The sequence below is a fragment of the Telopea speciosissima genome, chromosome 4 (genome assembly GCF_018873765.1).
Source record: "Telopea speciosissima isolate NSW1024214 ecotype Mountain lineage chromosome 4, Tspe_v1, whole genome shotgun sequence".
NCBI lineage: Eukaryota > Viridiplantae > Streptophyta > Magnoliopsida > Proteales > Proteaceae > Telopea > Telopea speciosissima.
This window is the reverse complement of record NC_057919.1, coordinates 52,892,818-52,918,725: the sequence shown is the minus strand read 5'-3', so window position 1 is coordinate 52,918,725 and position 25,908 is coordinate 52,892,818. Positions and strand designations below refer to the sequence as shown.

Genomic DNA, 25,908 nt, shown 5'->3' with positions numbered 1-25,908 from the left:
CTTGGATGCTGTGTATCGCATTCTTAGGTATTTGAAATCTTCTCCAGGGAAAGTACTGTTGTATGCCAGACACAATCCCTTGAGAGTGGAAGGCTTCACTGATGCTGATTGGGCTGGCTCCATTACAGATAGGAGATCTACCTCCGGCTATTGTACCTTTGTGGGAGGTAATTTGGTTACTTGGAGAAGCAAAAAACAACATGTTGTAGCCAGATCCAGTGCAGAGGCAAAATTTCGAGCTATGGCTCATGGTGTTTGTGAACTCATATGATTGAAAAGGCTTGTTCAGGAACTGGGATTTGATACTGAAGACCCTATGAGACTCTACTGTGACAACAAGGTTGCCATCAGTATTGCCCATAATCCAGTCCAATATGACCAAACTAATCACATTGAGGTTGATAGGCACTTCATTAAGGAGAAGATAGACTCTGGCTACATTTGTACTCCTTTTGTGCAGACTGGTGATCAACTGGCAGACATCTTCACCAAGGCTCTTGCTTTTCCTTAGTTTAGTACTCTCTTAAGCAAGCTGGGAATGCATGATATATATTCTCCAGCTTGAGGGGGAGTGTTAGAGTTACTAGAAGTTATGTTCTAAGGGTAGTTTGGGAACTAGCCTGTTGACTAGTTGCCCTAATATGTAATTTCTATCTTTTTACCTTTTTACTCTTTACCTCCTTAGGGAGGTGTATGTAATTCTATTATTTCTATTAGTGAAGCAATATAGGTGTGGAGAGATCTCTCTCACACACAACATATTACAACCGAATCATTCTCCTTCTCTTCCTCTTGTCTCCAAACTTCTCCCTTCTCTCTTCTTCTTCCTTCTCCATCTTCTTCCTCCCTATTGCTTGCTTACCTAATCTAAAACTCAACTCGAGTTGGGGTCAAGTTCCGAGCTTTAGTACCTTGTATTTATAATAGGGCTATGCTCACTAAACAGTAAACCATTTTCCATAGAATTGATAGTAATAGCAGATTGAAGGCGGCAGTCCAACGGTTGGATTGATAGTAATAGCAGATTCAAGTTTAACAATATAGAGATTAATAAACCGGTAACAAGTGACAGAAGTAAGAGAGAAGAAGTTAAAGGAACTCTGCAAAAAGAAAGGAAGCAGAGCCGGTGAGTCTATGAGCTCACCCTATGACCATATAAATATAGAAAGAGTACAACTTATAGTAGGAGTCTAAAACAGACTCAAAGAAGGAAATAAAGAATCCTAGACTATCTAAAACTATTAAATAGAAACACATAAATTGGTACTCTTCAACAGAAGTAAATGGAGGAGTCTAAAACAGACTCAAAGAAGGAAATAGAGAATCCTAGACTATCTAAAACTATTAAATAGAAACACATAAATAGGTACTCTTCAACAGAAATAAATGGAAATTCTGATATTCCAGAATTAGTAACTGTGGGCGACTCACAGAACTTAAGGTAGAATACCCTCAAACTTAAATCAGATGTAGGAATTTCACAAGAGATCCTTTAATTACCACAGTCAGTAGATGGTTGGATCACAAGTTACAAGCTAAACCAGAAATAGCAAGTAGTTACTAAATATTAAAACCTACAGCACCAGCTGATGGAAACAGTAGATCGAGTAGCAATTCAAGTCGATGGAAGGGCTTGGTATGTAGCTTAACACTTCAGAGAAGCACCAAGGTCTAATGGCTAGATGTGGTGCAACAACCTATGAAAACAAAATTAGAAACTAAAGAGAAAATAACCACTTACAGACCACAGGAAAATCCAGCCACTGGATGTGGCCAAGAGTACAGTTGAAAGAAGAACCCAATGAGGGAACTACACTCTCAAACTACGGGATGAATCTGTTGGCCAGAACAGAAGTTGAAGGACTGAGACCTGCTGCATTAGAACTCCAACAGAACAGTGCCACAGGTAAGGATGAAGCTGTCAGGCTCTGATCTTGGTACTGGGTTGATGAGATCTCTCCTTCAACTTGGTAAAACAGCAACAGCACTGGTAAAACAGCAACAGCACTGATGCTTCAAGGAGTCGATGCGTCACAGAACAGGACTTGTAACAGTAACGAAAATAGAAACCAAGAAGAAGAAGCGAGAGGGTCTGACCAAGGTCTCTCACCTATGGCCTTGGTCATTCTCTCACTAACCACAAGGGCATCTCACTACTCAACAGTATATCACAGCAGTAACAATGGCACGAGCCAATCTTCATTCATTTATTCAAATTGTGGGTGTAGGCACCATGGCCCTTACATTATATAGATGCTTGTAGCAACTCTAGAAATAAAAACAGAAAAATAGAAAGGGAAAGAGGTCCACGCATGTAGTGGATATCTAGTACAATAAGAAACTGAAATAAAGGAAAGATACACTAATATCTAAGTAGTATCTACTAAAACCTTAAATCATAGTTGTCACGGCGTCACGGCGATCCAAGTCGGTGGAGGGGTGTCACGTCGATATATCGACATGTCGCCCGCCATGGCGTTGCCATGGCGAGCATGTCGACCATGTTTTATTTTTATTTTCTCTATTTTTAATGTGTTAATAGATGTATACTCAAGCCATGTTTTATTTTTCTCTATTGTTTCTCAAGTTTTAAGAAGAAAATTCAGAAATCAAAAGAAATCGAAGAGGGAAAGAAGAAATCGAAAGAAATCGAAGAGGAAAGAAGACAGGAAGAAGAAATCGAAGAGGGAAAGAAGACAGGAAGAAGAAATCGAAGAAGAAATCGAAAGAAATTGAAGATGGAAAGAAGAAATCGAAGAGGGAAGAAGAAATCGAAGACAGGAAGAAGAAATCGAAGAGGAAAGAGAGTCGGAAGAAGAAATCAAAGAGGGTCGCCATGGCGTGGTCGCCATGCAGCCTCTCCAGCGCCAGGACGCCATGGCGTGCTGGCGTCGATGCCTTAAATAGAAACTACTTAAACCACCCGACAATTCTGGTTTTAGTGAACCAACTAACACCCAGACCATGGGCTTGGTCTGGCCTGACAAAAAAGGTCCAGTTGAAGAACCATGGGCCTGGTTCTTCTTAGGCCTGCGGCTGTAGTGCTTGTTGTAGTGCTTGTCTACATCACATCACTATTTCTAAATTGCCATGAAAACTAAGCATCTTGTGCATTCATACACTGAAAAAGAGAACGCTTACCTATTGCTGGCGTGTATGACGATGATTGCAGCAAAACCTCTGGTGCCCGGTACCTTGCATAAGTATATAACACATTTGTAAAACACAATAAATCACCCATTAAACATGCAAAGTCATCTGAATAAGCAGTTTAGGAAATTAAAGAGAGTAGGGTGATGCATTGAATGAAACTCACCACCGTGTAGAAACATAATCAGTATATGGAGGCCTTGATGTCACTTCTCTTGCTAATCCAAAATCAGCTATCGTTATAACATCATTTGTGACCAGCAGATTCTCTGAACGGTAGAAGGAATGTTTAATCAAATATCATTACAATGTACACTAAGTATTCTTCATGAATAAGTGAAAACAGCTTTCTGCATAAAACAAAGAATGCAATAATGATTTATGGAAAGGACTCCAATACCAGGTTTTAGGTCCCGATGAAAATATCCATTTTTATGCATATATGCAAGTCCCTGTAACACTTGAGACATAAGGCTTCGTATCTCTGCCTCTGCAAATGGGCTTTGCCGGTCTCTCATGATCTGATATAGGTTATATTCCTGGATGTATGAGAAGCAATAAAAAATCAAGGATCTGTTAACTAAAACAAGAGTAAATTTGAGTTAGTGTTCTATAAACCTTAGAATTATATCCAACCTCATCCCTGCTCTTTCAGATTTCTTACATTTGGAAGTTAGTATATTTCCCCATTACTGATCCAAAAAATAAAGTGCAAGACACATGCACCACAATGGAAATTAATCCATAATGTTACAAGAGAGTTTGACAGTATCTGTCTTAGTTGCTTGAAGGAAGCTCTGTGCTGCATATTCTAATTCAGTATCTCTCAAATAGCTAGCACGCTTTGTCTTAGAACTTGACAATAACTGTGGAGTGATTTTCAAGGAGTTTGATTTCTGCCAGAAAATGGCAAAGGACATCCCAAGTTTGTTGTAGAAGTGAGGAGAACACAGTTTGAGTAGAAAGGAGAAGAGATTGTGAGCTTCAATCCCAGTAGCAGCAAGTTGTAATATCTGGGAAAAAAGAAATAATTGGGTTGTTTATGTTTAAGATGTCCTACAGGGTGTCTATAAGAGGCACCTAAATATTTTTTATGCTTCAATATGGAAGGAATCAGGGGTTAAATAACCATGGATATTAGAGAAGTTGGAGATTTTTTTTCGGAAGTGATGAGCTCTTTTCCCTTTTTTGTATCACTTTCTACAGAATATAAACCATGTAAAGCGTATTAGGCCTTCCAGCTTTTCAATATTAACCATTACAAAAAAGAGGGATGGGATTGGTGTAGTATCCCAAAGAGACATATTCCAGCAGAAACGCAAGTCAGTTGAATTTGATTAGAACATAGTTTAACAATGTCTACACTAGGTTCAAGAGAACTAATAGAAAGGGAAGCGGTAAGGGCCAAAGGAATAGCTCCTATGATGACTCAAGCAGAGTTGATTTCCATTTGTCTTTACTAGACATAAGGCCTGTTAGAAGAAGAGAAGAACAATCCTTTGGGCTGTGATGCTTGAATGATCAATTAGATCAGCCAAGCTTCTATTTATAAAGAAAGCTTCAAATGAAAAATTACACTGCTACCCCTACTCTAACTGACTCTACTATTTAGGGTCATTGGAGAGGGAAAAAAAGAAATATAACAAAAGAGGTCATAAGATCTACTCTCCTTGGGGCCTCCCGTCCCCCACAGTAAAATATATATAAGCTCCCAATTCCAAAAAAAAAATCCCTATGTATACCCCCACGGTATACACCATACATTTCAACACTCCCCCTCAAGTTGGAGCATAAATATCAATCATGCCCAACTTGGATACAAAAGGATGAAAGAACTTCCCACACAGCCCCTTAGTGAACACATCAGCGAGCTGATCTTCAGACTTCACAAAGGAAACACAAACAACACCACTCTCAAGCTTTTCTTTAATAAAATGTCTGTCAATCTCCACATGTTTAGTACGATCATGTTGAACTGGTTGTGAGCTATGCTAATTGCAGCCTTGTTGTCACAATATAGCATCACCGGAAGAGAAGTAGGAACACCAATGTCTTAAAGTAATCCTCGAAGCCATAACAATTCACAAATTCCTTGGGCCATTGCACGAAATTCAGCTTCGGCACTTGATCTAGCCACCAGATTTTGCTTATTGCTGCGCCATGTAACTAAATTGCCTCCAACAAAGGTGCAATATCCTGTAACAGACTTATGGTCTGAAGAGCCACCCCAATCATCACCTGTATAGGCTTCAACCCTCAAGTGATCATGTGGAGATAAAAGAATTCCCTTTCCTGGAGCCGCTTTCAAGTAGCGAAAAATGCGAAGAACAACCTCCATATGAGTAGAATAGGGATCATGCATGAACTGGCTTACCAGGCTCACAGCAAAGTCAATGTCGGGTCGTGTGTGAGATAAGTAGATCAGCTTTCCCACCAACCTCTAATAATGACCCTTGTCAACTGGTTCCCCATCGCATTCCTTCAGCCAGGTGTTAGCTTCAAGTGGAGTTTCACTTGGATGACAGCCCAGCAGCCCTGTCTCGGATAAAAGGTCTAGGATGCATTTCCTCTGGGAAAGATAGATGCCTTTTGAAGATTTGGCAACTTCAATTCCAAGAAAATACCTAAGTCTTCCTAGATCCTTGATCTCAAACTCACGTCCGAGAAACTCCTTGAGATGATTCATCTCCTCACTGTCATTTCCAGTCACAACTATATCATCTACATATACAATAAGGATTATGACCTTGTCATCATAACATTTGATGAACAAAGTATAATCAACATTGCTCTGTTTGAACCCCACAGTGGTCATGGCCTTATGAAATCTGCCAAACCAAGCTCTTGGAGACTATTTGAGGACATATAGAGCATGCTTCAACTTGTAAACTTGGCCACTGGTTGTGTTAGATGAAAAACCAGGAGGAACTTCCATGTATACTTCCTCATCAAGCTCTCCATGAAGGAAAGCATTTTTCACATCAAGTTGTTGTAGATCCCACCCTAAATTCACAACACATGACAACAAAACTCTCACTGTATTCAGTTTGGCAACTGGGGCAAAGGTCTCCTGGTAATCAATCCCATAGGTTTGAGTGAACCATTTAGCCACAAGTCTTGCCTTATATATGCCCACACTACCATCAACTTTCTGCTTGACCACAAGCACCCTTGCACCCAACTGGTTTCTTTCCTGGAGGAAGAGCTACAATGTCCCATGTGTTGTTTTTCTTTAAGGCATTCATTTCTTCTACCATGGCTGCTTTCCACTTCGAATATGCAAGAGCCTCCTACCAATTGTGTGGAATGCCAACAAAAGAAAGAGAGAAACAAATGTACGATAGGAAGTAGATAATGAAGCATAAGAAACAACATGAGATATGAGGTGTTGAGTGCAAGACCTAGTGCCTTTACAATGAGCAATAGGTAAATCAAGATCAAGAGAAGGTTGAGGAGAAGAGGGATTACTAGTTGAGCTTGGTGGTTCTGGCTCAAGGGACTCCAATTGAACAAGTTCAGGTGTTGTCGTGGTAGGGATCATCTATCAACTTCTTTTTAACCTAAGAAGTAGGCTCCCCCTGTGCCGTAATCTCAGTGTCCACAACATTGATAGGGAGAAAGGGTTTCTGAACAGCCACATCTTCACTAGTACTCTCCCACTAAAGATGAGGCGGGGAATAGTAGGAAACTGACTCATAAAAGATAACATCCATACTCACCATAGTACAGCGAGTAGGAGGAAAGTAACACCTGTAACCCTTCTGTGTTGGAGAATACCCAAGGAAAATACACCGCAACCCACGGGGTTCAAACTTGCCAGGAGAATGTGTGTCACGGACATAACAGACATAACCAAAAGCGTGTGGGGGAACAATAAAAGAGGAAGACTCCTCCAGTATCTCAATAGGAGATTGAGCACCCAAAAACCGAGTAGGCATGCAGTTGATGAGATAAGCAGCAGTAAGGATAGCATTACTCCAGTATTGGGAAGGAACATGATGAGCAAACATGAGAACACAAGTCACTTCCAAGAGGTGGCGGTTCTTTCATTCGGCTACCCCATTTTGGGCAGGGGTGTCAACACAGCTGGTTTGGTGAACAATGCCATGATCAGCTAGGTATTGTTGGAAGTGGCCCTCGGTGTACTCAGTACCATTATTACTCCTAAGAATTTTAATGCCAGCCTAGTACTGGGTCTGAACCATTTTATGAAATAGCTGAAAACAACGAAATACTTCACTTTTATGTTGCATCATATAAACCCAAGTAAGACGAGAATGGCAATCTATAAAAGTGACAAACCAACGATGACCAGAAATGGAAGTACGACGAGAGGGACCCCACAGATAAGTATGAATCATGTTAAAAACAATACTACTTCTTTAATTAATAAGAGAATAAGTAGAACGAGTTTGTTTGGCCATAACACAGGCCTCACAAAAAAACTCAGTTCGATTACATTCTTGAACTAGTTTAGGAAACAAAAGATATAAAACCCCTAAGGGGAGATGACCTAAACGGCAGTACAATTGATACAAAGTAGTAGAGATGCAGACAGAAGCTGAGGAGGAGCCAAATGAAGCTGAGAAGGCAAGGTTGTTGGAGTAGAAGCGTCCTCAAGCAAGTAGAGACCACTATGCACCCTACTCAATCCAATCGTCCTCCCATGCGCCAAAACCTGGAAGACACAATGATTAGGAAAAAAAGGTTACTTTGCAGTTCAAATCTCAGGTCAAACTACTAATAGAAGGAAGATTAGTAGTAAAGTTAAGAATATGTAGTACGAAAGACAAGGTAAGGGAGGGAGAGCAGCTTATGGAGCCCTTCCCAGATACAGAAGAGAGGGATCAATCTACTACTCGAACTATGTCTTTACCAAATGAAGGGAAATACTTATGAAATAAATTGGATGAACCTGCCATGTGGTCAGTGGCACCGAAGTCTGTGATCCATGGAGTGGAAACAACCGCTGCACAATGACCACCGAAAGGAATACCTGACTGAGCAAAATGGGAACCTGAAGAAACTGGAGCAGAGGCAGTGGAGGACGCAACAAAGGTAGATGATGTTGTCAGCATACGACGGATACCCTGTAGCTCTTCATGGATCAGGCTGGTCAGGTCTGGAGAGGACTCTGGTGCTGTGGAAACTGTCTCAGTGTGGTTGGGCTTGGTCTTGGACTTCCCTTTAGAGGCTCACTTGGCCTCAAAATCAGCCGGCTTCCCATATAGCTTTGAACAAGTAGCCTTAGTGTGGTAAGGCTTGTTGCAATGTTCACATCGAACAGGTTCCTTTGAAGAACTGCCCAAGTTGGAGGAACCCTTAATGATGGGTGTAGGGCTGGACTTAGCTTGGAGAGCTGATCTCACAACAGCGGGAGTATGCAACATACCAGCCTGGCGAATCTCCTCTGTATGGACCAAGGCATAGGATTGTTCCAAGGTGGGAAAAGGGGATCTGTTAAAAACCTGAACTCGAATCTGATCATATTCGACATTCAAACCAGCAAGGAAGTCATACACCCGTATCATGTCCACATGTTTACAGTAAGCAGCAATGTCCACAGCAGTGGTGGGCTGGTAGTCAGAACAATGATCAAGTTTCTACCATAAGCCTCGGAGGGTAGCATAGTACTCAGAGACTATCAGTTCCTTCTGCATGGTGTCATTAACCTTCTTACGAAGTTCATACACTTGGGCATCATTCCCAACCCGACCACATGTCTCCTTCGTAGCGCTCTAGATATGGGCAGCAGTATCAAGCAACAAGTACCCGCCAGCAAGGTTAGGTTGCATAGAGTGAATCAAGTAGGACATCACCATAGAGTCATTGGAAATCCATCTCTCTTAAGCAGGACCTTCATCACCTGGTTTCACAGTAATGCCAATGATGTGTCCAGTAAGACCTCAGCCTGCAATGGTCAAGTAGGTAGATTTGGACCACATCAAGTAGTTGGTGCTGTCAAGTTTGATCGGAGCAGCAAATGGAAGGTAGTCCAACCAGGACTGTCCATCAGAGGAGGCTGAAGTAGCACCTGAACCAGTCAGTTGAAGAGGCAGCAGTGCAGAAGCAAGGCTGAGAGGAGAAGCAGCAGTAGCTCGAAGAATCTCCAACGAAATAGGCTGAAAGCTAGGTCGAGTATTCTTCAAAGATGATGGAAGAAGTCTTCAAACTTTCACACAAATCTGAGAAGGAGAACTTTAAGTCGAAGGAGCAGCTAGGGTCTTGTAGGCTGAAATCGACAGCTGAGAGGAGAAATGCTGAAATCTGCAGAAATACTTGGAGAAAAGGGCCCAAAAGCATGGTACAAGATTTTGCAATATATCGGTGATATATCGAAATATTTCGGATATTTCGAGCCTACCGAGACAAAATGGTAGCTCAAAATGAAAAAGTATCAAAACTCGACGATATTTCGTGAGCCCACGAAATATCGTCAAAATACTGTTTTTTGACTTAAAGTGTCACGTGACACTTGTTTTAAATGCCATATTTCACAAGTCTCAATCGATATATCGACCGAGACCTGCTGAAAGCTCAAAGTTCTTCATTTTTTGCTCTTCTTCCTCTCTTCTAAGCATCATCCAAGCCTTGTTGAAGCTCATTTTTTACAGATTGTCGCCGGAAACAGGAAGGACCGATTGGTAACCCCGTCCCTAACCCATATCCTAGGATAGGTTACCTTCAGTATGTTGATGACTCCATTTACATGGCAATTGTGGATAACTACACTCGTTTCTTCTCCCAAACTATACCGTGGTCCACATATGTCTTTCAAACAGAGAGCAATGGACGTCGACTCCAGTGGAGCATGAGTGGGGTCGATCCAGGAAGGCATAGCAATTATTACCAGGATTAGTTTTAAACTTTTATACTTGTATGCCAGTTGTGACTTGTGAGTCTTGTGAGTCTTGCACTCTTGTAAGTTGTAACTTGTAACTTGTAAGTTGTGATTTGTGAACTTGTGACTTTGTGTATTGAGTTATTGACTATTGAGTCTTTAACTATTATGGAGTTTATGAGTTATGATTTATGACTTATGTCTTATGAGTTTTCATTAGTTTGTTTAAATTTCTTTTATGTCTTTTACTGCCTAATCAATGTCTATTTAACTATTTATACATTAGGGTCGGCGACCGTATACTATCAATCAAGGGTGCAAACCCAAAACACCACTTTGAGTTCTTTTTTTTTACAATATGAAGGTTTAAATGTGTTTATTTAGCTTAAATAAGGGTGTCCATGAAGTATCAGCCCTTGATATGGCCAAAAACCCACCGAGATGGACTGCCGAAATATGGCAGAAAAAATGCAGTATTTCGGCAAAATTTCGGAAATTTCGGGATATTTCGGATATCTCAGTAATGTAATCCTAGATAGGTAGGAGACCTACTAGGAGCCAAACAACAAGATCAAATAATAAAAGGGGTTGCTGGTTCGAATGGCAGCACTAGGATTTAGGTCAATTCCTAGGGTTTAGGTTGGATATTGGGAAAGGGGTTTATAGGGTATTAATGGGCAAGTCTAGGGAGTCAATATGGTATAAAAAGGTTAGGGTTTAGATGAGTTTTGAAATTCTGCAATTTTGGGCAGAATTGAATTTTAGGGTTTTAATGGAACAAGGAGATGAAGGGATTAGAGTGGGAGTTTGGGGCTGAAACTTGGATCGAGTGTCAACAATGATGTAAGGGATGTATGCTAAAAGTTTGGTTTGAAACTGATGGACAGATTCGAAGTTATGGAGGTTTCCTAGTAGAAGGAGGGGTAAAACTGTAATTTCAGACAATCGGCTGGGTGGATGGTGCTGAAATTTGAATCGAGTCTCTCTTAGGGTTTGAGGAAGACTCGATCAAATTTTTAGCAGGTTCTAATGGTTAGATTTGGCTGGGCAGAATTCTCACGAAAATCACCTTATATGTGACCTTCTAGAAGGAAGAAGAATAGTTGCAGAATTTCTTACTTGTTGTAGGTCTTCAATGGCAGCAGCTTTGAAGATGAACAATGGGGTCTCCCGATCTTCACGATGCAAGGAGATAAGTAGCAGCCCTCCCGATCTTCACGATGCAAGGAGTCGATTGGAGATCCACCAATCCCTTCCACCTTGAGATCCACAAGGATATACACTCACAAAGAGCAGCAGCAGCAATGGCAGCAAGCATAAAGCTAATTTTTATTAATTAAATTCGTATCCAATGCTGGCCTCCCTTACAAACTTATATAGAAGACTCAAAAATAGAATTAGACACTAAAAAGGAATGGCCTAACCCAGTCCTTAACCTATTAGCGAACTTAAATTGACTAGGAAACTGAAATTGACTCAAAATAGAGTCTTAATCCAGCCTAACTAAACAACTAAAAAAAAAAACTAATAAAATCACTTAAATTGAACCATTGGTTGAACCGGTTCAATTTAAAACACCAAATAAAAAGCTAAGTATGGAAATAAAACTAAGTATGGGAGCTAATCCCGTATGCAACCTATTTACCCATATTTTAGGCCCATAAAAGTGGCATATTACATTAGAAACCCATGGGATCAAAGGCCCAACATGTATGTTACCCAACCCTAGACTTATTCCTAATAAAAGAAGCCCAGTTTGGCGATAAATCTGCATCAACTCTCCCCAGCTTGAAAAAATTCGTCCTCGAATTTTGTAGTGTTGAAGCCGATGAATTCATCCGCCATATCACCGAAGTGCATGCAGATGTTCGACGCAAGATTGCACTCAGTACTGATTACTACAAGTCCACTGCCGACAAGCATCGCCGGTTCGTAGAGTTCAAGCCGGGAGACATGGTAATGGTACGGGTGAATCCAGAGAGACACCAACCGGGTGTCAACAGTAAGCTACATCCAAAGAAGATGGGTCCATACAAGGTGCTGAAACGTATTGGGCCTAATGCTTATGTTCTAGAGTTGCCTGATGATATGGGCATAAGCACTGTTTTCAACGTGGCTGATCTATACTTGTATACAGGGCATCATTCAGATGATGGCGATTCAGAGCACATGTTGCGACTGCCCCAACTGAAGCCACCCACGGAAGATGTGATTGAAGAGGTTCTGGATGATATGCATAAGACGACTCGTCAAGGCGCCGGTTACCACTCCTTCCTTGTCAAGTGGAAAGGTCGCCCACGCTAGGACAGCACTTGGATACATGCTGATGACTTCAAGAGGCTTGATCCGGAATTATATGATCGCTACATGGCATTCACCCATTCATCGGAGATGAATGTTTCTAAGCCGGGGAGAGCTGATGCAGGTCCAAGCATGCGAAAGAAGAAGAAGAGCCTTGACTAGGCTTATTTCGTTGGAGCCTTTTCTTTTCTTTAGTTTTTTTTGTGTGTTTTAATTAGTAAGGTTAAAACAGTCTTTTACTTTTATTCCCCTCCCCGATTTTAGAGGGATGAGTGTTTTATTTGTTTAAACTTATACTCCTATTTAGAGTATAAGTCTGCTATGTTTTTTTATGTCTTGTTATTAGGATTCAGGTTAGGAACCATTAGTCCTAATCTGACTAGGATTGGATTTAGGATTTGGAACTGGGATTCCTAGTTCAAATCTGGTTATTTGTGTAAGGCCTTTGGTCCTCTTTTTTATTATAAATAGATGGATCGTGGGCAGGCTCCCCCACTACTTTTCTGCATAAAAATTTCTTGTCTTCAATCTGGAATTGCTGCCTGCGTGCTGCTGCCTCTGCTCCTCTGCGAGCTTGCATCCTTGTGGACTCAAGGTGGTGAAGGGTGGGTGATTCCTGCGACTCCTTGCACTGTGAAGGTCAGGAGGTTCTACCAATCTTCAAGCTGCTGCTTTTACCTCTGCATTACAGTAAGTAACCTGCTGCCCTTTGCTCCCTCTTATACAGATCTGATCTATTTACCTTCTTCCATCACATTCGACCTCCATTAAACCTGCAACTTAATTCTGCCCCCTACAGCAGAATTTGAAAACCTATACAAACCCTAACTTCTTTACATCATTAGGATCCCCTAAACCTGCATATTAAAACCCTATAAGCCCCTTTCCTAAAATCTGCCCCTAAACCCTAGATCGCACAAACAGTCCATTTTCATAAGGCATCCTACCCGAAACCCTAGATTTCCAACCTCATCCAAATTCGATCCAACTTATACCATTAGACTCATAAAAACCTGCACATCATTACCAAATAAACCCTAGCTCGAAACCCTAACCCTAACCCTAGTTTTTGCCCTAATTACCTAAACCTGTCCATCCGGCCAGCTCTATTACATAACCCTGGTTCCTAGTGGGCTTTGTCCTACCTAGGCTACATTACTCGGTAGGCCCAAGATACCGATATATCGCGAAATCTTATACTATGCCCAAAAGTTGATTGAGTACTCCTCTAATCAGTGAAGAACTCCTCACAAAATCTCAGCAGCAGCAGACAAAGGGAACCCTAAATCGATTAGGGAAACAGTTGAGATCGATTTCTGCAACTGGTTCCTCTTGGGTGTAGGAGAGATGATAGAAGCTGTCCTATTGCTGTGGGTATGGACTTCCAAAGATGAAAGGCTTGATCTATTGAGGGAAAATCGATCAACCTTCAGAAGGAGAAGAACCAAATATTGCAGACTTGGTGGCCAGCAGCTACCAATCGAAGAACACTTCTATAACATGGGATATTTGAGGTGAATAGAGGGCAGCATACGATCGAATGATCACCTCATGGATGCTGCCCCTAGTGCAGGTTTCGAACCAAGAAGAGAAAAAAGAGAAGAAGATGAAGAAGGAAAGAAGAGGAAGAGCATGGAAGAAGGGAAGAAAACTGTAAGAAGGAGAGAGACGATGGAAAATAGGACTGTTCTAATCCCTAGATCAGAGATGCTTTGATACCATGTTAGAACAAGAGAAGAACAATCTTTTGGACTGTAATGCTTGAATGATCGATTAGATCAGCCAAGCTTCTATTTATAAAGAAAGCTTCAAAGGGAAAATTACACTGCTACCCCTACTCTAACTAACTCTACTATTTAGGGTCATTAGAGAAGGAAAAAAGGAAACATAACCAAAGAGGGACTTACATAGTAAAATCCCATGTATACCCCCACAGTATACACCATACATTTCAACAAGGCCTATTTTGGAAGGTATTTCATGCAGATCACAGGTTCCAGCACAGATGTAGCTGCAGGAATAAGGTCCAAAAACCAGTCCAGAATCGATGTGGGATTCAGCAGCTGTGGGAGACAGCCTGGTCTGATGTGGCCTGGTTCTTAGTTGGTTCGATGGAGCATGTTCCAGCAGACCAGATTTCTAATTTTGAGGAGCATATCAATATATCATAAGGAATGAGCAAGAACCTGTCCAGGTTCATCCTCCCTATTGATGCAAACCCGGGTTGGAATAACCCTTATTGGGTTGCTTATGGGCCCACCCAAGCAAGGAAACACTCAAATCCAAGTTCTAGTGGTGGAATAGTAAATAATTCAATGTCTAGAGGATGATGGTAATTTTGTAAATAAATTGAAGCTCATAAAAGGGATGGCAGAATCGTAAATAAACAGAACTCCCAAAAGCAATGGATTTGTAACGTGCTAGTGGAAAGGGTACACTAGGAAATAAAATAAAAATAGGGATAGAGGGTAATAGTTCAACGAAGGAAGGGTAATATCAGAAAGAACCATAAAAGAGTTTAATATATCACCAAAAGGTTGTCTTCAACCTCCAGAAATCGAACCAGGGTCACTGAGGAAGTAGAGTTCAACTGGGGGATTTCGAGAATGGCCTTAGATGGGCCTGTAGCTCTCAGCCAGGTATAGCATAAGGGCTCCCTTGTCCTCACCCCAATATCCGGTAGATCCAGCATCCAAAGAACTGGAACAAGTGAACAACTCCTCTGAAATCGAAGCCACCAAGAGTTGCAAGTTCAGGTATGGGTGCTGGTAAGTATCTCGCAACAGAAGAGGATTTTGAGAGTGAAACTCTGGGGTTAGAGTCGCCTGGGGCAGGTGAGAACACTCCCAAAATATGAGGGAGAACAGAATAGGGGAGGAACTGATCAAATCTGAGTTTGGGAAAACCAAAGTACCGCTGGAACAGGGAAAAACAGAAAAGGAGAATAGAAGAAGAAATCGCACAAAGGAGGGGGGGGGGGAAGAGATGGTCACACAAGCATTGTTCGTACCAATCCGGTAACAAAACAACTCAAACATTCATTCACTCAAATCTGCCCAACAAATTGTTTACAAGCATATTTATATAAAAAGAAATTAAGTGTCCTAATTGAAGTCTATAACAAAAAATCTACTTCCTAATTACTTCCTAAAACCTAGACTAATAAAATAAGAGACTAAATAAAACTCAAATTGGAAATTTCCCTAATTGCTACCCAAATAAAAGATTACAGACATTTCCCAAATAAAATAATTCCTATATATCCTACCGAACCTAAAAACCCAATTGGACCTGGTTCATCTTCACATGGATACCCAAATGGTTTTGGGTCGGTCCAAGGCAGTGCACCTGCATCACCTATTGTCCAGCATATTTTGTGGAAGATTATCTTCATATTTAAATAGATTTTGAGTTAGCATATTTCCAGATTTGAGAAGATATGATGCAGAAGCCGAAACCAAGATTAATTTGGCTGTTCTTTGATTTTTCGTTGGAGCCTTTTTATTTGTTTGTTCTTTTAGCCTAGGGTTAAAACAGTCTTTTTCATGGTTTATCTTCTTAGTTCCCCTCCACGATTTTAGAGGGATTAGTATTTTATTTTATTTGTTTTAGTTGTTTACACTTATACTCCTATTTAGAGTATAAGTCTATTCTATGTTTTATAATTAGGATTCAGATTAGGAATCCCAACTCCTAATCTGATTAGGATTGCTTTAGGTTGATTATTTGTAAGGCCTTTTGGCCCCCCTTTATTATTATAAATAGTAGAATCGTGGGAGGCTCCCCCACCTATTATGTTTGAAATTTTGTTTCTTCTTGCTGCTGCTGCTTCTCTGTCTTGTGTGTCATATCAAGACCCCTTGTCAGTTATATCAAGGGCTAGGGTTGGAGAAATCCAGCGACTCCTTGCATCTCGCAGATCGGGAGGTTCTTCTTCTTCTTCAATCAAGCTCTTCGAGTTGCTGCCATTGAAGTTCTTCTATTACAAGTAAGCTGTTACAGAATTTTGCAATTAATTAGTTCCTTCTTATTCCCTAACCCAGCCCTTCATCCTCTATCAATTTCCATAACCCTCAACCCCATTAAATCTGCAACTCCTATTTTAACTAGGATTCCTTCGTAACTACAGATCTGACCATCAGTTTTCATTAAACTTCTAACCACAGATCCCTCACAGCAGACCTTCCACTCGACCTAACCTGCAGCCTTCATCTCAACAACTAAACCCTAATTTCCTCTCTTCTCCATTACACCCCAACAACCCTAAACCTGCCTAGACCTAACCAGCCATCCAAATCATCCCATACTTCAGCCAAACCCTATTCCCTACCTCTGTGACACTCGGCCAGAAGCTCTTGGCCTGATTCCCTCTAGAAACCCTAGATCTTTATCCTCTTTAGTCCTAAAACCCAAAACGCTGACCCTAATATTCTGAATTTCTATTTCTTATTTAAACCTAGTTAGATCCTATACTAATAGACTCCTAAAAACCTGCAGACCATTATCCAATAAACCCTAACTCAATCTCCCATTCCTAACCCTAACTTCTGCCCTAGTAACCCTAATCTGTCCATTCGGCCAGCCCTAAGACAGAACCTGGTCCTAAGTGAGATTTAATTCACCTAGGCTACATCAAGATATTATCCAGCATGTCAAGCCAATATTCTGCCTACATAATAGGGATCAACCAGCTTTCTTTTTGGGAAGTGATTGGCCATATCGACCAACCTTATTTGAAGAGATATCTATAGAATCGAATTTTGCCAAATATTAGCCATCATACAGCCTACGAGAAAATATTCTTCAGATTTTGGTGGGCCCCATGGCCATTGCGTGGAGAAGCCTTTGGAGGGTTATGACAGCTTGCAATCATCCTATAATTTAGGGCATTATAGCTTCTAGCGTAGGGGTTTATTAGCAGTCCAATAGTTTCTATTTTTAGGTTTTTTTGTTTGTTAGCTAATTAGTTGGGATAGGGTTTACTTTGTAATTGTTTTTAATTAGGAAAAGTCTATAATGCTGTAATTGATTTGAAGTTCATAAATAAAGAAAAAAGGGCTGAACAGCCAAATCAAGTTGGAGAAAAGAATGAGCTTGGTTAAAGCCATTCATGGCTGTGAGACAGCTCCTGTGAGAGACAGGTACGGCGAGAGGCCGTGGGTGAAAGACCCGGGAGAGAGTGGGATACTCGATCCAATCTATCCTTCTTTGTTTTCTATTTTCTTCTTTGTTTCTATTTTGGTTTTTATTTCAATTCCCTGCAAATCTGAGATCAACCTAGGTTCCAAACTACTGATGAGATTTATTAATTCAATAGAAGATTTCATAGTTTCTGATTGAAGAAAGTTTCAAATACCCTGTGGATGCTGCACTTCATTGAAGAGTATACGATCCTCCTGTAGAATTGGTTGCAGCCTTGCTATTCTACATTAGTATTATAGACAGTAGCCCAGGCATTCCGTACATCACTGTCGTCCTTAATGACTAGAGGAAGTCGATGGTTGGATACACCAAGCCCCCAAAGCTATATGGTCTCCAACTCCATCCTGGTGCTATAGGATATGAAAATTTGAGGCAAATTGGTGGCTTTGATATGTGGTCAATGATGTTTAAGACTAGGTGTCAGATTAAATAATTTGGAACAATGGACCTGATGCAAATACATCACCAAAAGAGGCTTATTTTGATGGGAATAAGTCTAGGGTTAGATTATATACATGTTGGGCCTTTGGTCCCATAGGTTTTCAATGTAATAGGTCACTTTTATGGACCTAAAGTAAGGGTAAATAGGTTCCATACAGGATTAGCTTCTATACTTAGTATATTTTCATGTTTTAGTGTTTTAAATTTAACTAGTCCAAAACTAGTTTGAACCAGTGGTTCAATTTAAGTGACTTGAGTCACCTTTCTTTTATTTTATTTCATTATAAGTTGGGTCCACACCTCTCCACGAATTTGAGAGAGGTTGTGAAGTGTAATTAGATTCGGCTAGGAGCTTTTACACTCCTAGGCTGATTAGGAATATGGCCTATGGCCACTGTAAATAAAACAATTCGGTGGGGGGTTATTCTCACCTCTGAATTTTGAAAAATCTCTCTTTTGAGCTGCTGCTCTGCAACTTGCTCTTCATTGCTGAAGATTGTCTTGTGTGTGATCAAGACTGGTGGGATTGGTGTTTGATCCAATCGACACCTTGCGGTGCAAAGCCCAGGTGGTTCTTTTGAAGTTCTCCTTCAAGTTTTTGAAGTTCTTTTTTTCAAGTTCAAGTTCCAGATCTGATTTACATTCAAGTTCTACAACATTCAAGCTGCTGCCAAAAGAATTCTACCACTACAGAGAGTTCAAATCATTCCCCACCCCCATCCTAATTCTTCTAATCCTCTACAGCCCCAACCCTAGCTTTCCCCCTTTTGTTTTTTATTTTCCCAAAACCTAAACCCTGCACAGGCCAAACCCAACATCACAATCTGCCCATCTTTTGATCGAGTACTCCCCCACCCCATAGAGGGACTCGATCCACTTTGCGGCTCCATCCTCCACTCAAACCTTAGAAAACCCCACTTCTATTAAAACCCCATAAACCCTAATTCCTGCCCAGTCTATTCCCACCATCAAAACCCTTCCATAGGACCATAACTTGGCCAAGTGTCCCATTCCCCACTAGGGAAACTCGATCCAAGTCCCAACCCTAAACTCCCATCCTAAACCCTAAAATCCACTAATATTCCTTTTTCAAAAACCCAAAAACCCTAACCCTATATTGCTGTTAAATCAAGTTTACACACCTCCATCCATTAATACATCTCAGGACCTTCACTGATAGACTCCCTTACCTTAACTTGACATAACCCATACATCAAACCCTAACCCTAACCAAACCCTAACAATCATTTCACCAAAAACCCTATTTTGACCTAGCCGATTCACTTGTTCATAACAGATCCTGGTTTACTGGCTCCTAGTTGGTCTTCTACCAATCTAGGACTACATTAGGACCAAGCAGGCAGGTAAACAGGCTGAAAACAGGTACCCCATTCCCATATCTCGTATCATCTAACCTATGGATGGACCATGACAAAAGCTTCATCTAACCAAAGGTTTGCAATCTTTTTCCCTTCCTCCTCAAACTGGGTGGTTTCTGATACCATGGTTTCAATGGTCTTTCATATGGATAGAAGTTTCTTCTAGACGGTCATCTTGATAGGTTATGCAGCTTGATTTGAGCCACAGGGAGGGCTGATTAAGCTATTACAACCTCATGATCAATAATCCTCTTTATGGCCACATGCCAAATTTTGTGCCGTCAATGTATTTGACTCTTTCCTTTGTACTTTTTAGCAGTCCAAATGTAGATTTTGTACGTGAAAATAGCCACACTCACACATACAAGGTTTAGTTGTGCCACCATATCATATTCTTGCATTAAACACATACAAGCCCTACTATTTGCACAAACTTAATTTTCTACATATCTCTTGTATCGGCCAAAAATATCAGCCAATCATCATGTAAATAAGCTTATTCCAAATACATTCTATTGTACATTACATAAACTACATTGAGTTAGAATTTCAACATTCCAAGTTTCTGTCAAACCTGGGATTGATCAAAACTAAGAGAACACATGAACAGAGCATAGAATCAACGATATGAATCCATTCTGCAGAGGAAGTTGGGGAAATTTTCATTTCTAAGCCCTCACCATGTATTCAAAGATGAAGAAAAGCTCATGGTTTTCTCTAACGATCTCCTTCAACTTGACAATATTTGGGTGATTCAATTTGCAGAGGGACTGTAAAAGTCAAAGATATCCTTTATCATGATAACGGGAGACATGGAGTGCCTTGTGCATTAATAATATAGAAGAATAATTTACTATCATACCTTAACTTCACGAAGATTCATGCACTCCTCCCAGAAGTAGAATTTTCTCTTCATTTTCTTGACAGCAACCTTTGAACAAAGTGCATGCATCAGTTTAAAAGTGAACTCCCAGAACTATAAGTACTATTTGATATTCTGTACTCAAAAGAATATAGAAGGGAAAGGGTGCAGAAAAGATAACCACAATCACATAAAATTAGTGAGGGCTTGCTTGGTGTTTAAGAAAAGCCAAAAAAAAAAATTTATTGAGTTTGATTGAACACATAGAATTACTAGTGAAGCATATGATCAACTATATTACTATAGAGGGCCGGAAATTCATCTAAAAAGGGGCGTGCCCAGTGCACAAGGCTCCCACCACTACGGGGTCTGGTGAGGGTCATAATGTACACAGCCTTACCCCCGCTTTGCGGAGAGGCTGTTTTGTGAGACTCGAACCCATGACCACTTGGCCACAATGGAGCAACCTTACTTGTACCAAGGTCCACCCTTGCCGGAAATTCATCTATAAATATAAAATATGTCATAATCACATATTTCTGTATTACACGCTATAGGGGTAGCGGTAAGACTAGATTTAATCCTGTAAATTTTAATCTAGCGCGTAGTTTCAAACACTTTCCTCTTCATGTAGGCCAATGGTTACAGGTCAAGGAGTATGAAAGCTCATCATGGAATATGGTCTAGAGCGCTTGTGCTTAAAAAACATATCAGGAATGGTTTTAATTTGAACTCCAAAGTTGCATATGAACCATCATTTCTTACTACTTTGGGGTGCCCAATACTCACAATTTCATTTGTCTCTAGATTGAGGGCCTTATATACACTTCCACAGGTCCCATCTCCAAGCTCTTTCATAAGTTTATATCTGAAACCCATTGTTAGCAAGACATCTGTAAATCCACCAAAGACAAACTGCAGAAAATCCAATTAAAAGAATTTCCAGGAAATTAATAATTCACCTTTCCATTATTAGATATGGATCCAGTAACAAATGGCAATGCCTCAGTGAACTTCTAGTGACCTCCAGACACAAGGCTTCACAGTGGCAATGCTGTGTCTTTCAATTGATTTTAAGTAGATATTACAGATAAACTGTAACATGAAATATAAGATGTTCTGAAAAGCAAACTGTTCACGGTGTGAGTGATTAAATATCACCCAAAAGATGATCGACATGCTTAGGTGCAGCCTTTATATGCTGCAATCAATTGATATCATCTACAAGAAACCAGTGGTATCCACAACACAACTAGAAAAGCTCCAATAGGGGAAACGTTCAATTTCATCCACAGAAAATTCAAATCGTTGATGTATATCTGATCCATCTACTTTGGGAAGTGACCACCTCTCAAAAACTTGGGCGACTGAACTGTGAAAAGTGAGAATATGCATCAATATAACTCTACAAGCCTACACCTTTCACATGGAAATTACAAAATCCTTTAGATGGAAACAATAAGAGCATAATGATCAAAAGATTCTAAACAGTTCTAGGATGTCTATAGCATTACCATAAGAACTCCCAATCAGAACTCAGAAGGATCATTGGGGTTTCCAGACCATACAATAATTTATGACCGTATTAAGAAAGCCCCCTCAAAACACAAATAAAAACTATCTCAGACCTCCAACAAAATTGATTTTTATTGCATTGCAACAAGAGTGAAACATACCTCAACTATTAAGACCAGGAATTCAAGATTCCAACAATTAATACTTTATGTTACACCATCAGAAAACAACTGACTCATTTTCCAAACAGAATTTCCTCTAAAATCCCAAAATTTTGAACAATGTAAAAGCAAAACAAAAGAGATCATCAAAAGAAAGAAAAATATTTTCTTAAAGAATTAATGTTCCGACGAACCAAATCGAATTATTTTTCAATTGAGCTGTAATGAATGAAGGATCCAATTCAACAGAAGAAAAAAAAACCAACAAAAGTCAACAGAAGATTAAACTAGCATAAAACCGAAAGCAAAACGAGCATTCGGAAAAAACTCCTCCTGCATTCCGATTCTAAGAAGAATCCCCGAATCCTGAGGGGACTAATCGAAACTCTCCATTCGAAACAAGCCATATCTTCAAAATTAAAACAGAAAAACGATAGAGAGATCAAACTCACCATCTACGCTGACGAACATGAACATCACTGCAAAGCAATATCGATTGGAGAAAAAAGAATAAAAATGAAGCTTCTGATCAGCAATGCAGGTGAAGAAATAAATTTTTTGGGGGGGGGAAGGTAAATATCGAAAGACAGAAGAGAACTAGATTTCTGCTCTCGCCATTAGCGCCAATTCCCGCAGAAGAAAGGAAGAAGAAAACAAGGCTGGGAATAATTAATAAATAATTCTAAAAAATAACAAATAAAAATGAAGGGGTGGTGGAGAAGGAAACGAAAATGGGTCCCCTTCCTAGTTCAACATTTTCCAAACGAATTTACTATTGACCCCCTGAATTAGGTTAATAATTACAAAATTTGCTGGTTTATAATGACCATAATGCCATCTAATAAGATGCTTAACTTTGTCGTTTTGTGATTTTATTTTTGTGGTTGGGGTCCTGGGGAGTAAAGGAATCTAGGTTGTAAAGCGTGATTATATATCTACCAAAAAAAAAAAAAAAAAAAGCGTGATTATATAAAAGATATAAGGTCGTTTTTGTCATTTAAGGTATCTCATTGTGCGCGAGTTGTGGTACCGGAGTGGTTGATATGGAGTGGAGCGAGGCGCCGCAATTTTCCTTAGGTACGACTGTGGTGGACTTTAAAATTGTAAACTTCTAGTAATATACTGACACGTGGCATATGTAACTTAATTAAGACCGTCTAAAAAGTATAAGTAAGAAACGTTTACCCAAGCAGTGGGCCCCAGTTTGAAGATCTTCTTTGGTTCTTTGACAGATAAATCACATTATCCACTTACATGTGAACTGTGTGAATGGGTTGGGATTTATGTTTGACATCTCCGTAATGAGTGGGTCCCGCAAAACAGTAGATCCCAGCCGTTCACAGCTGTGGTATCACCCGCAACTCGTGTCCCAAGAGGTAAAGTAGAGCCATTTCAATAACGTGATATGCGTGACAATCTTTTTTATTCGATTTTCCACGTCCAAAAGTGATATGTGTCTTCATTTTTAAGCTCTGCGTTTGGGTATCGAGAAATATATGGTTTTCAAAGGAACCGGTTTGGTTCTAATTAATCCGTTTGGTTTTTTTTTTTATTTTTTTATTTCCAAGTATAAAAGGTAGAAATCATAACCGAGCCATTTATTATACGATTCTAATATCCCAACTCAAAATCAAGTACTCAATGGTTCTCGTTAAACGATTTTATTGGTTTCAATTTTTGTTTTGTTTTCGATTGGAATTATCAATTTTGGGCCCAATTAAGAATGGACCTACTATTTTTCAGTTTGAAGAGACATTTAAGTTCAACTTGTGATGTAAGAAATAAAAATAGATTAAATATAAATGACCAGGACTAATCAGTGTAGTATGTATAATTGGTTCAATAGCATATTGGTTTTAATCGGTTGAAAATCAAACTCAATCGTTTAATAAATACTTTTTTACTTTTTAAAACTATATTTGGACCGATTAATAAATAGTTTATCAATTCTAATTTAAATGATACTATTGGATTTCGATTTGTGCTTGACACCCTTAGGAAGAAGTATAGGATTCTTATTGGTTGTTTGGATTATCGATAAATTATTGTAAGGTTTGGATAAGAAGTAAGAACCCACCATCTAGTAGAATATCATATAGTCTAAATGGATAAAGATTCAACATCATCTGATTTATTTGTTGGGTGGTTTGCATTTTATTTTTTTTCATTATTTTTTTATTATATTTATTCCTAAGGAAGAAAGAATACTAACCAATGTTGTAGTGTGGCGTGTACCTGCGCTCACGCACAGCTACGCACGAAATGATCGACGCATCACCTTGGAAAGGCAAAAAGACCCAAGGATGCACCGATTATTTCATACGTGACTATGTCTAGGCGCAAGTACACAGTCACGCTATAGCGCTTGTTAGTAATAATTCTTGACCCAAGATCAAACTAATTGTCCTTGCTTCGATACAATTTGTTTATCTGTGAAATACAAAGAAGTAACATAACCTCTATAAAGATAATTGTCGCAAGTTATCCATAGTTTAAGCCCACAAGATTGTCACTTAATCTTTGTTACTTGTGCAAATTTTAAGAAGGAAATTGAAGAAACAGGTTGGGCAAAGATATTATCAAAGGATGATGAAAACTATACTTATTCTTTGAGTAAAGTACTCACCCAACCTTGACAAATACGTAAATCTCCCCTTCATTTTTGACAATTACTCAAAACTCCCCTACTGTACAAACTTCATATCACTTAACCCCAATCCGTTAGTATTTTAAAGTTAGTTAACGGCTAAATTTGAAAAATGATTTTTTATTGACCTTAGAAAAATACCTACATTTAGGAAGTTACCTTTTTGCCCTTAATGATTGCTAACTGAATCCCAATCCTGTCGTCATCTTCTACCTTCCAAAACCTCTCAACTCAGCCCTAACTTGCAAATCCAATTCATCGACCTACCTCCCGTGGCACGCAGAAAAAGGAATGGGTCAATCCTTGTCAATGAAAAACCCTAAGTAACCCTCGTTTTTCCCTTCTCATCCCCACCGGCGGTGGCATCCTTATCTTCTCCGATTGAAAACCCCAATGAAGTTCTAATAGTAACAGAATTCTAGGCGCTCCTCTCTGCTAATCATTCAAGCAATCTTACCTGTCTTCGCTTGATATCATAACCTAACAAAAATTGTCCCCCTTGCTCGAGAAAATACATCACTCACCATTCTTTAAAATTGCCAAAGGAATGGTAAACAAAATTATATAGATACCCCTCCAATGGCAATGGCAAAATAATGGTATGTGGTCTTCTCCATTTGGATTTTTGAGAATCTTTCAAAATCCATACATCAATCTGATAAGGGGATAGGTTATAAACAAGTGCCAGAGAGCCTCCGATATCTACAATGTTGCCAAACCTTATAGATATATCTGGGAGAATATCCAATGAAACTTCTCATTACTAACTGTTAGAAAAACAACACCCAAACTGACGATTTTGCAATAGAAAAACGAAGAGAAAGAGAAGAATAAGCACACAAGATAGATTTACGTGATTCACCCCAAGAAGGAAGACTACATCCACGGTCGAGCGATAGAATGATTCCACTATTTGTGTGAAACAAAATACAAACCCTCGCTCACACATCTCTCAAAGAGATAACAACATTATATACGAAAACCCTAACCCAAAAAGTATAGAACTGCCCCTAGAAATCCACCTGGTCTGGTTCGGACCTGAACCAACATAGGACAAAATACATATTAAATTGAAGATCTTGACGAGCTCTACAAGTATTAGCGCCTATGATATATGTATTTTTTGGCCATTCTGGTGGAAACGGCCTGCCAAAGAATCACTACAACTTGTTCTGGACTAAGATCAGGCTTCACCAATAACACTAACAACCAAGGAACCAATATAGTTCTATGACTTCAGATCCCAATAGAAAACCCCATTAACTGAAATTGGTGACTGAAGTACCCATTCCCTTTCCACATAAGGAACTTCAACTTCTCTCCATTTACCATCAGGTTCATCAACACAGCCCAGGGTTAGAATCTCACATTTAATGGATCTGCTGTTGCTGCTCATATTCCAGGAATAT

General features: G+C 39.8%; 1 protein-coding gene across 2 annotated transcripts in view; it reads right to left on the bottom strand.

Annotated features, from left to right (window-relative positions):
* LOC122659720 (serine/threonine-protein kinase MHK-like) overlaps nucleotides 1–22,463 on the bottom strand; it is a 41,023-nt gene extending 18,560 nt beyond the window's left edge. For both annotated transcript variants that reach the window (XM_043854828.1, XM_043854829.1), the window contains exons 1-8: nucleotides 22,305–22,463; nucleotides 21,139–21,548; nucleotides 20,966–21,044; nucleotides 20,177–20,245; nucleotides 19,995–20,084; nucleotides 3,551–3,689; nucleotides 3,317–3,419; nucleotides 3,142–3,194 (exon numbers count right to left, since the gene is read on the bottom strand). In XM_043854828.1, coding sequence (XP_043710763.1) covers nucleotides 3,142–3,194; nucleotides 3,317–3,419; nucleotides 3,551–3,689; nucleotides 19,995–20,084; nucleotides 20,177–20,245; nucleotides 20,966–21,044; nucleotides 21,139–21,146 — 541 coding nt within the window. In that variant the 5' untranslated portion in view covers nucleotides 21,147–21,548; nucleotides 22,305–22,463. The remainder of the gene's footprint in view (nucleotides 1–3,141; nucleotides 3,195–3,316; nucleotides 3,420–3,550; nucleotides 3,690–19,994; nucleotides 20,085–20,176; nucleotides 20,246–20,965; nucleotides 21,045–21,138; nucleotides 21,549–22,304) is intronic.
* Nucleotides 22,464–25,908: the final 3,445 nt, after the last annotated feature.